We start from the raw sequence: 12886 nt of genomic DNA, 5'->3' as shown, positions 1-12886 counted from the left end.
AGTATTACTATAATTTTGTTTCCTACTGCTTTTTGTCATTAACTTTTTCCACTGAGAGCCACTGATACCTTGTTACAGAAATACGGTACAGAAATATTTTTATAGCAAACCTGTAAGGGTGATATCATCGTCTTCTATGATTTGTTCTTCTGCAACATCCAGAGAACTCTCAGTAATCATGTCACTAGGTTCATCCACACAGGTTAAGCCAGAGTAATTGTGTAGGAGGTCTGCACTAGGAACATGTTCCACAATGACAGCAGGGAAAATAGATGGATCACCAAGCTGTGAAAAAAATATTAAGACAGTTAGACTACATGCAATCTAAGCACTTGCAGATGAATAATTCAACAGACTCACTCTACTGAGTATTAGACGGTCAGGTAGGWGTACCAAAGACCAGGCCGACTTTCAATACCCCAAATGGAGCAGCAGTAGTGTCCCACTATGGGCCAGCAGCTGAATATCACTGCAACATCTACTACACTGACTTTACTCTCTTACATGTAATACTAGATAGCTGTGACAGCATTTGCAGTGTAAAAGCTGACCAGACAGAGAAGRGGCACAGGGCAGTAAATCTCTGACTTTGCTGGCAATAATCCAAGTAAGCAGCTTGCTGTAAGCACCCCACCTTTTGCTCTTCTGGTCAAACTGGGCCTGGATGGGCCTCAKGGATGCAGGATGGACAGGGTCACAGGCAGGACACTGGGACACCAGGTGAAGAAGGGGACTATTTTAGGSTTCGCCACTACAGCAGCCAGAGGCATAATAGGGAGTTACTGACACACACGCCAGAATACTCTCTCTAACTCTTACGGCTTTATTTACTTGACTTCACTCCCTTCCTTTTCCTTCTTAAGTCTACTCTCATCCTCTTCTCTCAACAGTTATTTTGTATCAGATACAGAAGAAAAAGGCAACTGGGAAAACAAAAGTCAAGCTGTCCAGCAGCAGTAATAGTAAGATGCACATTCTCTCAAAGGCAGCCATTCAACAGGAAGAGGTTTTCAGAAAGTGCCATTTACTACAGATAAAGTATTTTCCAAAGCAAGCCTTATAAAATGTCATTTGCAGGAAGAAAKTCATAGCTGATGATAGCATAGCCAGCTCAAAGAAAGCCTAGTGCAACTATAAGGCTCTTTCACTGGAAAAATAAACCAATTATGAATGTGGCAACCCTAGAAAAACAGAAACAAAAAAAGGCTCCGTGAACGTGTGTTTCTACAAGAAAAACAGTACATGTGCGTTTGGTCTCACCTTCCACAGAAGAACAATGATATGTATAAACCAAGTAGGTTGTTTAACCACACGAGAAAAAGAAGTTATATGATTATGACTTTGCTTAGGCGTTGCTCACGTCTCACAATCTTGCCACTGAGCACAACGCAGCCAAGAGACAAACTGTACCAGAGCTGTTGGCTCAATACAAACAGTGACTTGGGGGGAGAGGAGGGGATAAGTAAGTATGTCCCAGGGAAGAGCCTGGAAGATGAGTAGTTAAAGTAAGAAGTACAATTAAAAGTTCTGAAAGGCAGCAATTACCATTTGCAATTGCTCAGTATTTTTATAAAACATGTCTCAACAAGGACTGAGGTAAAAGGCAACCAGGCAAAAGGGAAGAGTTAAAAAGAACTAATGTTTCTGTGGACTTCCATCGTAACCCAGCTGCTAAACAAAAACCACCAAAAAAAAACCCCTATAAATATCATGCCATATTCCCTCAAACAAATGTCAGAATAAAACAACATAGTACAAGGTCAATAAAAATGAACAAAACATCTCTCAGGCAATGAGAATGGCACGTATTGAGTCAAGCAGTAGAAGAGCTTTCACCSCACATCTTCTGCACCTGCCTCTACGAGGCTGTGTCTTGCCTGGGCTCAGAAACCGGAARCCACTGGTAATCTGTGGGTCACAGCTCTTTTCCAGAAAGCATGATATTCACATTGTGCATCCTACTCATTTAGGGATCCCAACAATCCAGATCCTGTTTGTTTCCAGGCAAGAATAAGCAAATAGATGTGATTAAATAAAAGCAAAATAGGTTTGAAAGATAAAGCACTGTAAACAAGAGAAAAAACTTAAATACCATATGCATAATAAAGGTTTTGTTTGCCACAACATGTTCCAAACATGACCTACAAGGAAGATGGTCCATTACAGTCCCATTACTGAGATACAGTTTATGCTACAAAAAAGTTTAAGCATCCCAATTTCCGTAATACTCCACAACATAGAGCTTGTGYAGCATAAGTTACATATATTGTACACGCATAAATTTAACTACATTTAAGAAAAGAACTGCATACTATTTTTCACTCAGGCTCCTGTCACCTTCAGCAATCAAGAAAAACAGCAAATGCTTTGCAAGGACCTGTTCAATCTTCTACTAAGCAGGCAAAAAAAAAAAGGGGAAGAAGAAAGGATTCTAAGTAGGGAAGATGTGGATAAGACAACTTCAGCATTCTCCTTCTACTCTAGCTTGTAGGGACAAATAGTGAAATTCACGTCATCTTACTTCAAATGACTGTGATGTAGACACTTAAATTTGAGCTAGTAGCCCAAAGTTTCCTTCACAGACAACAAAATAAAAACAGTACCTTCAAGGCACAATTTGCCTGACCAATTTCAGGCTCCTACTCTACGATGAGATGAATCGTGCCCTAGAGAACGCCCATTTCTCTCCGTTGCCCATAAAAGGGTGCAGGCGCTGGGGTGCCTATTTCCAGCGTAGACGCCCGTCTTGTGCACTAGGCCAGCTGCCTCCCTGCGGCGCCTTYGAAGCAAGCCGTCCCTTCCTCTCTGCTCCTCCGGCTGCCCTGGCTTGATAGCTGCAAAGTGTGCAGGACAAAGTGTCTCGAGGGACTGCCTGAATAATCGTCTGTGCTTACGATACACCTCCTGGTAGCTCCTTCCAGATTAAAAAAAATTATTCTGGCTCTGCACTGACCTTCCCTAACAACTAAAGTTCATGTCACTGACTTAGATTCTGAGATGCAGAAATACCTCCAACATCCTCATTGTTTAGCGGGGATAAGTCATCAAAAACTGTTTCAAAATTAAACATTAAAAGAAACACAAAACCAACCGATTCTTACATGTTTTTATCTCAGTTTTTTAAAGTCCTGTCWATATTGCACCCTAGCAGTCAGTAACTGTGTTGTGAAACCTAATTACAACAGCCCACCCCTCTATTCATCACTGAAACATGCTCCACTGACCAAAATCTGTTTCCCATGTTACTGAACCGTGCTGCAGTTTTGCGCTTTAGCACCAGTTGGTTTGATCAGTATGATCAAATGTGATCTGTTCTGCAAGATTAAACTCTGCTTTGAATGTGTCTAGAAAAAAAAGCTGTCATAAACACACGCCAGCATGGTCACCGTGAATGTCTGTCTTCAGTACAAAAACCATTACCACTGGGGAACACTCAGTCACTTGAACTCAGGGCTGGACTATTCAAGGAGCTTACTGATACGCTGCTTCAGAAAGACAAAAGATGAACACAGAAGCAAGTTAAAGGATTGTGCAGAAAAACATTCAGTCATACTAAAATACTGTAAGTTGGTTTTCTTTAAAGCAATAACAGTTTCAAACCGGAAGAGTCAAAGCAAGTATCACTTCATCTGGTCTTTTGTTTCCCAAAACTATTATTACACTTCTTTACAATTACAATTTACAATTACAATTCATKTATTACTGAGGTGCAAGCAAGAATTCTCCTTCTTGCCATGGTTGTGAAGAAGAAAGTTTATAATAAATATATAGTAATCATCCGGGGAAAAAAAAATTAAAAAAGCAAGCATACAATTTCAAACTAATTAATTTGAAACACATTTTTACAAAAACAGTCATCAGTCTCTTTTTTTTGCACAATATTTGCAATTATTTGTGATTTCACAATCATTCCAGTCTGTTTTAACGGCTGCTATTAATATAYCATGATGTATACACAACTGCTGAGAGGCAAAATTTAATCTCAGGGCTTCTGTAATTCTTTTGACTTCATTAAAAGTGCCTGAATCCCAGTTGAGGACCAAAGTAAAATTTCTCACAAATCCATTAAAGTAAAATGCAGAAATGACATTGTACACATTTAGAACTGCAGAAGACCCTATGTTTACCATAGCTCCCTTCAATGCTGGCATACAATGAGAATTACACATATGGAAAACCAGTGTTTTCACCTARAAGGCAGTGATTCAATTAATAGCAAAATAATAAAATAATTTATTTCTAATACAAAGGGTTTTTTTTTTACATGCACAAACAAAAACAGAAAGAGTGCAAAGTAGAATATACACTTTCTGAAATAATAATAAAAAAAAAGAAATCCCAAATTAAAGCAAGCAACAAATTTCAAGGAATCAAAGCCAACTGAAGAAAAAAACACAATTTGTATATTTCTCCTTCTGCCTACTTCTGCTGCTTCATCTTTCTCATGTTACTTTTAAGATGAAGCTAAAATATGACATCCTAGGTCCACTGATGTTTTGGCTTAGTTTTGAGACATCTACCACATCTACCAGACAAATAAAGGAGTTAAGCTACTGCCAGAATCTTCYTCAATCTCAGGCACCAAATACTGCACACTGTAATTATTATTATTATTTAAACAAACAAGTCCTGTACACCAATCTGTAAAAATCTGGAGTGTGATCTGGAGGCAAATATTGAAGTTCATGGAACATCCCCTGGAACAGCTCCCTGGGAAGGACCAGTCATTCTCCATGATATACTGTGGCTGGAAAAAACTGAACTCTACCCTCCTTGGTGGAATGCTAAAGATAGTGATTTTCCTTCTTTCTGTCTAAGACTTTTCTTACATGTTTGGCATACTTAAAAGTTTTTTTTCTCTCTTCTCCCCTCCATCCTCCCAAGAGTTTTCTCATTAGTTGTCAAATTAACAGATGATCAAAACACTGTACTGGTTGTGGAAACAGAAAACAAGGAAGGRGATTTCTTCTGCTCTGGAAGTACTGTCTTGTCATATTACAAGTCCTGCAAGAAACAACTCAGAATTTCTCCAGAAAAACTACAGTGACCAGCTTCTAATCAGCTTGAAGCAAATTTTGTGCAATTAAGTGGTATGTGGGAAGAAAGGCATCCGATTACTACGAGCACAGAAATGCTAAACGGATCAAACAAAACAAAACAAAACAAAACAAATTCAGTATAGCAATCGGCTTTGTAAGAGCCACAGAATTCACGTCTGAAATATAGTTTGTTATTTATTTTGAAGAAAACCCTGAACAAAACCAGGTGAAATGATCTTGGTGACTAGAGAAYAGGCTTCAATTTTCTGCCACTTACGTTCCTCGATGGAGATTCCTCTGTCCCAGCAGCACAGGCGGCCCCTCGATTTTAAAGGTACTCCCACAGCTAGGGTCTGAGAAAGTACCRAGTTTCACACTAGGATTGTGGAAGCAGATAAATGCCACCTACTTTCTCAGTGAGGCAACTTCTTACAGATCTGGTARTCATTTCCTGAAAGCCTTCATAAAACTAGAAGTGGGCAAGAGGGGGGACTATCTGCAGGAGTCAGAAACAGCCAGAAACCCGGACCTCAGCCTTGCAGGGGCTTTTGACTCTGGCTMTACCAGCGTACAGGGGTGACTTAACTTTTCGGAACACCTATGGCAACACCAGGGAAAACGGAAAAGTAACCCGAGGCATGAGCATAGAAGTCACTGCCCAGCCTAAGGGCTCAAATACTGTAACTATGGAAGAAGAGGAGAGAGAAATACCCCTCAAAGAGGAAGCCTCTATGGGCACAGGTTACTATGTGCTTCAGGGCCACTTCAGAGAGTACTCACCGGCACAGGCCAGTCCTGCTGCGGATGAAGCTAATAATCTAACGGTCCCAAGGATTCAAGGTGTCCCTCACACTATTTAAGACTTACCAGTATGGATGCAGCCTCTGTGGCTGCTTCTGTTCAGATTCCTTTTTTAAAATCTAGAACAGCCTGATCAAATATCAYTTCAAAGGTAATGTAACGAAGGACTAAAATGAAAAGACATTAAGAGGATGAGCTGCAGAAATAAAAAGCAGGTTTAGGTAGCAGTGCTGACTAAACCACAGCCTATTGGAGCTCCCCCTTCGTTTTACAGTGTGTGCAGTCCTCTCAGAAAACAGAAACCCCCTATTTAATCACCACCTTTTACATGTAGCAACAGTGAATGAGGTTATCCGTAGTGTTAATATAAGCCACTTGCTCCTGTCTCAAAATTACAAAGATATTTTCATCTTATTTATTCCTGGTCACTACTCTAGAGACGAATTAACAGAAAGAGGCAGGGTGAGAAAGCCAAACACACCCCAAAACTTGCAGTATTTTTCTAAACTGAAAAGGATAAAGCTGATGAGAGAGCATTTCCTGTTCATGGAGAATCATGTGATCAGGTCCCTCCCATTGGCATCTGCCACTGACTGAAGGCTTACATTTGCAAATGGATTGCTTGTGATTTACTGCGGTTTAAGCAAGACTCTTAACAATAAATAAACAGCCATGAATTATGACTTCCCCAGAACACTGAGCATAACTGCAATATATACCATAGAGCTCTTCCCACAGCTGTTTCAGTTCTTAACAGTTCTCAGTAGAAAAGGACTCTAGATAGATACTTCTCTTGTCAAAGCTTTAAGTTCTTTCAATTCCAGCTTTCAAGACCACAGTAAAAATAATTACTCAAAGATCAGTTAACTAATACCTTTGTATAAAGATGTCATGTTTCATATTCTGACAGAGCTCAAAAAAAAAGAAAAAAGAAAGCTGTTTTGACCAACACAGAGCACTAAAAAGTTTTTGAAATAAACAAATTGTGATGTCTCTCCCCAAATACAATTCATCTTTCCAGAACTGGAAAACTGGTAGTTCAGCTCCCCATGTTATAAAAAGCAGATATACACATAATTCTTCTTTTTGGGGGTTAATGGTATGCTACATATTCTTGTCTGAACTAAATCTTCCTCTAATTCACCAGATCTTTCCTTCTTAGGGTTCCCCCCCTCCTCAATTTAATGCTTAAGCTCTACCTTCATGCAGCCATCTATATATCTACCTGCACCTTTGAAATCTGAACTAAGATAATACACTTTTTGATTTAGAAGGACCTCGTTGCATCCTGGTGTTTGCAATAAGAGACCTTCTGCTATGCACTCTCTCTCTTTGGCTTTCACAGCTTTAACTTCTTCACCTTTAAGACATGATCCAGGACACTTGTTTCCTTAGGCTTAATCTAGAATAGGACTTACTGGGTTTAGGAGATAAATGCCAAGGTTAAGTTTGTTCTGGACAGGAAAAATCTTTCAGGAAGGTTTTACTATTCTGTTGACTGTATTTTTGAAGTTCTTCAGGTGATCATTTACAAAAATCGTGACAGGCATAATGCATGGCTAAACAGAACAAATCATGTTTGCATGCACTATCCCTTCTACAAAATTGCAATGAAGCAGTCTTCCCCTTTCCAATTGGCTTGTAAAGAACAGTAACAAACAATAAACAGAGCTAATAAATAAGGCTTATTTTCCAGTATAGAATCATAGAATCAGTAAGGTTGGAAGGGACCTCTGGAGATCATCTAGTCCAACCTCCCTGCTCAAGCAGGGTCCCATAGAGCATGGTAGACAGGGCTGCATCCAGGCAGGTCTTGAAGATCTCCAGAGAAGGAGACTCCACAACCTCTCTGGGCAACCTGCCCCAGGGCTCCGTCACTCTCACAGGGAAGAAATTCCCCCTCACGCTCAGGCGGAACTTCCTGTGCTTCAATTTCTGCCCATTGCCTCTTGTCCTGTCACATGGGACAACTGAAAAGAGTTTGTCCCCGTCCCCTTGACACCCTCCCTTCAGGTACTTGTACACATTGATAAGATCCCCCCTCGGTTTTCTCTTCCCCAGTTGCATAAACTGTATGTTTATGGAATTCCCATATCTAAATCCCCAGGCTACCACAAGCTCTGGAAAAATACAGGGAAGGAAGTTACATTACCAGTTCCACCCAACTGAGTTAGCACTTTAGACAGAAAACACTCYGTTCATTGAAATGATCATATGACTCTGACAGCAGAAACAGGCCAATGACAGACAACTATTAGGTCACACAAAACCCAGAGACATGATCATAAAACCAAAAGTGCTTTTGAAAGAGAGCAGAAAAATGCTTTTCACACACACAAAAAGAAAAGCCTGCAACAGAGTTTCTCAGCCATTTAAGAACTGTCTCTCAATAGTACCGAGATACTTAATTTCTTGTTAACAAATGCAAAACCCTACTATTAACCACCATCCACAGAGGAGTTGCCTTATTTTTAAACTAGAATTCCTTCCCTGAAGTGTTAGGACTTACAGAATGTGGTTTAGATAATCTACACCTAATTGAGAGTCTCATGAGATGAAAACAGATATATTTCCCTGCAATATGAAAGAWACCAATTTAAATGTATGAAGCTTAACTCTCAATAGCTGATATACACATAGTAATGCAATTTAGAAGCCAAACTGTAAAATGCAGGAGCATCTAAAGCTTCTTTTAGTCATTTGTAGCATGACAGTTACTTTTATTCAGCATTTTATCCTAGCACACTGGAAAAGTTAGAACGACTGTTGAACACCAGAATTTCAGGAATTCTGCATCAAGAATTGATCTGCTAACACAGACCAGCTACACAGGCGCAGCATTTTCAGAGGGGCAGGTCTCTGCAACACTGCAGAAGTTAAAACATTTCAACCGACTTCTGCTCTGCTCATGCAAGTTACAGGAAGCAACAGGAAGCTTTTGAAACAGTACAAAGACTTGCTGCAACAATAATGATCTCAATGCTCTCTTTTTTTTTGTGTTTCACATGACTTTTTTTCTTAGGTTTTCATAATACGCATAGCGCCAATTTGTACAAATATGACTTCTCACACTGTCCCATACCTGCTGCTCATCCTCCATGACGTTGCTGGCAAATTCAAACACAAGCTCATTCTGCTGTACAACTGCTGCCATAATAACGCATTCCCAGGTCTCAGTTCCACATAAGAAGAAAAGCGTTCTTAGATGTAAAAAAACAGAAGAGTGTTACCAAGATCCAGCTGGGTAGAAAAACAGGATCACCAAAAAAAAAAAAAAAATCAAGTATCAGTTTTAGTACTTCTTAGATCATCAACCTTCCTGGGTTCTTCTCTTCTCAGAGGTAAACAAAGCAAGGGAAATCCTTTCCTGAGTTGTTCTTCCCACTTGCGTAGCCTTTTATCACTAAGGAGAGAGAGAAAAAAAAAGGAAAAATTAAAACAACTGCTTTAGCTACATGAAATAGTAGAGGTCACAATAAAGCATGCCCCAAATTACWAAGGTTTTAATCAAACTCTAATGAAGTCAGACACCTCTGTACTTTCAGAGATATTACTTCTACTAACTAGTACAGCTTTCTTTTTTAAGAGAATATATGCTTCAGGAAGTAAAAAATGAAACTGTTTAAGGAAGTAAGGCATAAGTTTCAAAGTGTTTCATAGTAAAAGTGYTAAAATAAAACCTAGATAAACTATGAAAGTTAACCCCAAAAAATCCATATTTTCATTTGATTCAAATAAGCATTTTCATATTTATTAATAATTCTTGTCTTTAAGATGCATTCAAAGCAAAAAATCAGAACTCTGAGTGACCTGCTCAGTTATAGGATGCCCCAAATACTACCACCTTCTGTTCCTTGCACACAATCCTGCTCTTGCAAAGTTGTTATTTTTTCAAGAAAAAAGTGCTCGATCTTGATACATGCAGTATCAAGTAGGTAAAATAAATCAACAAATTCCTTGTGTAGTCCAGAAAGTCACGGAGTTCTTACATGAAATAGATCTTCTGCTTCTTTTTAAAAATGCACTGTAAATGTATCCTTATCTCCACCACAGGCTTGCAAGCAGCCGGAAGGAAACAGCACTGACCACGTCATGGCAAATTAGAATAGGCAAAAAACTCTACAGCACAATAGCAACATAAATAAATAAATAAATAATTCACAACTTGGGAATATAAACAGCTTCATTGCAGGGATGCATGCTTACAACTCCTACATTTTAATTTACTTAGCAGCATTAAAGGTAAACATGGCTAATATGAGCTCAGAAAAAGAAAAATGATAAAAAGCATAAAATGCAGCTTTTTTATGCAACTACGATGACCGATACATTCAGGAAAAAAAAATCTAAGAAACACTTCAAAGACTAGCAGGCGAAACAAGTATCTAAAATTGGGAACCTAAGACAGTATTTTGGTGTCTAACTCTGAATTTAATCCCGTATGTCTTTAGGGAAGTGAATCGGGTGGTGAGCAGTGTTTTGGCTGAAATCCTTTGAACCGCCTTTGATTAGGGGCTGCTGTGACGTGCAGTAAGGAGCAGGTACCTGACGTGTACCCATTTCTGTGACGCACACTTGGGCCCAGACCGTGCTCCCACCGAGACCCTCGGGGGAGGCTCCATGCAACTTCAGCAGTGGAGTGCGATGGTGCCATTTGTGATCTGTAGCAACCGTGTTTGCATAGGAGGTTAACTGCGCCTTGTTTCTGCAGTAGACTAAAACTCAAAAAATGAAGGGCATCTTCCTCTCCCTGCTGCCCAGCAATTTAATTAGGGAGGATCTTGTCACATACTCATACTCCCTCACTCTAGGAAATGCAACAGCTGTTTTCTCCCATATAGATTGTGGTATTCCCAAATTCCTAAGTAGTGATGACAGGGCATTCAAGGAGTCTCCTTTAAGTCACTGGATCCTACCTACCTTTCTAAGAAACCAGGATACCCAAGATTACGCAAACACGAGAACCTCCCCAACTTCCAAAGAGTGCTTTAATTAGCAGTTAAACACTTTGTAAGAGTAGTCACAACCCTAACTAGAGAATATTTGCATTAATGTGAGCTACATGCACAAAGAGAGAAGGATATGCTTTTGAAACCATAACTGTTTTAACTGTTGGACCTCAATCCCTTTCATTTTGCAGAGAGCATTTATGAAGTTTTCTCTTTGCAAGGCAATGGCAGTGAAAGCATTATATGTAACTAAATAATTTTGGGTAACTTTCCCAAGTTTAATTATTTGGCCTCTTCTTTTAGGACATATGAAGGCCTGGAGAGAGTTACACACACACACATGCTATCGAAGCAGAATCAAAAAAAGAAAAAAAGAAAAAGAAAAGCTATCCTATTTCTCCACTACTGTCAGATCATTATTCTGTGAAATATTAACATTTTTATAGTAGATCCTACAATATCAAGATACACAATAAAGATACAYAACCCCAAAACAGTGGCAGCAGAACTATTAAGAGCTATAAAGAGACCTTGTATTTCTTAAAATGAAAAGCTCCATGCAAAACCAAAGGTTGTGATCTGATATCATTTAAGAGATTGCAACAGTATTGTGCATTTGATCTCAAGGGGATCCACAAAAACACTAGCGAGAACAGTTATACTTACTTTATATGGTAACATAAAGTTCCTAACAAACTGATTCCTTTGCAGAATCAGATATTTAGGAGATGTTTTATAAATTTTTCACCACTGTGATACAGTTGACCATACAGCATACTGTTCACAAAAAAAAAAAAAAACAAATAACAAAAGATCCCACAAGGTTTCTATGAAGAGAGTAGAATGACATTTTCTTCTTATAAGAAAAGTGCTAACAAACCACAACATAATGGCCAAAGTCAAAGAGAAGTGACTGAATCATTTAGTGGGTTTTAATAACCTTCTGTATCCAACCTTACAGCTATTACAAAGATGAGGCACTCAAATTATTATTATTTTTGGAAAGATTTTAATTATCTCTTTAGCAGTACCTAGTAAATGGTTCTCAGAATTTTAACAAGTGATCTATTTGGAAATAAGAGCATGGCAAAGTAATGCAAAACACTTTCCTTCAATCCATACCACATTTTTCCTCCAGCATGTATAGAACAGCAGCAGCTTTTCATGGACACCAGCACAACTCTAAAACATCTATATTTTCCCCCCACATCTATTTTTATAAATTGTGCTTTTATTATTCCAAGTCTCACAGCATCCTGCTGTCCACRGACTAACACAAACATGACTATTGTTTTTGCTATATAATACAACTTATCTCCCTCCCTAATTTTATGTGCATATACAAACAGAAAATGAGTTATTTACAAACAGCACAAAATGTGTAAACTGTGTTCATATTCACAGTAAGCTTGGCTATATACAATTAGTCCTAGGAGAAAGGGGACCAAGTGTTTATTACTTCTAACTTTCAGAACTATAGAATAAATAAGCTTTTGCTTTCATTGGTACTCACTTATTGTTGTGGAAATGCATTATATAAATCAATATTAGCACACAGGAATATAAAGCAGAATTAAGACACATTTATTAATTCTTAAAACTGACCTATGAATAGATTATCTCAATCCCTCTGGAAACATCCCTCCTCTACTGCATTTCATATCTAGAAACAACCTCCTCTATCAGCCTGTCAAAAAGCGTATTCAGCCAGTTTAACTCTTGATACATAGCTGCTCTTGATATTCCAGAAGATATCTTGTGGGACACACTCGCTGGACACCACAACTTCTTTCCCCGCCACTCTTCACTGTGTAAACCCTGCACTTAATGCTCTCCCCTATTTGGCTAATTCAGTAAAACTAGTAAGAAAGGCCTCCAAAAMCAGCATTTTTGGTTCCTATGGTAAAGCTGCAATATTGCTGAACAATGTTCCCCAAACTGCAGCTAAGCCCTAACTCAGCACTTTCTCTGCAACTCCTGGGGGCATTAGCTAGTAAAGTCTCATTGTCTTAGTATTTAAGTCTGTAATACAGAACGCTAAAATAAATCAGTGGCATCAACATTACTATCAGCAATAAACACTGGAATAGCTAACAT

General features: G+C 38.8%; 1 protein-coding gene across 4 annotated transcripts in view; it reads right to left on the bottom strand.

The window, feature by feature from the left end:
- ELF1 (E74 like ETS transcription factor 1) overlaps window positions 1-12886 on the bottom strand; it is a 92107-nt gene that overhangs the window by 31013 nt on the left and 48208 nt on the right. For 2 of the 4 annotated variants that reach the window (XM_085309478.1, XM_085309475.1), the window contains exons 2-3: window positions 8923-9243; window positions 111-285 (exon numbers count right to left, since the gene is read on the bottom strand). In XM_085309478.1, coding sequence (XP_085165604.1) covers window positions 111-285; window positions 8923-8994 — 247 coding nt within the window. In that variant the 5' untranslated portion in view covers window positions 8995-9243. Of the gene's footprint in view, window positions 1-110; window positions 286-8922; window positions 9244-9684; window positions 9837-12886 lie in introns of those variants that run through there. The other 2 variants (XM_085309477.1, XM_085309476.1) reach the window with 2 other exon arrangements.

The sequence above is a fragment of the Rhea americana genome, unplaced genomic scaffold, assembly GCF_003343005.1.
Source record: "Rhea americana isolate MKP2758 unplaced genomic scaffold, rheAme1 scaffold_3, whole genome shotgun sequence".
In the NCBI taxonomy this organism is placed as follows: Eukaryota; Metazoa; Chordata; class Aves; order Rheiformes; family Rheidae; genus Rhea; species Rhea americana.
The sequence above is the reverse complement of the archived record's forward strand: the minus strand, read 5'-3'. Positions and strand labels throughout refer to the sequence as shown.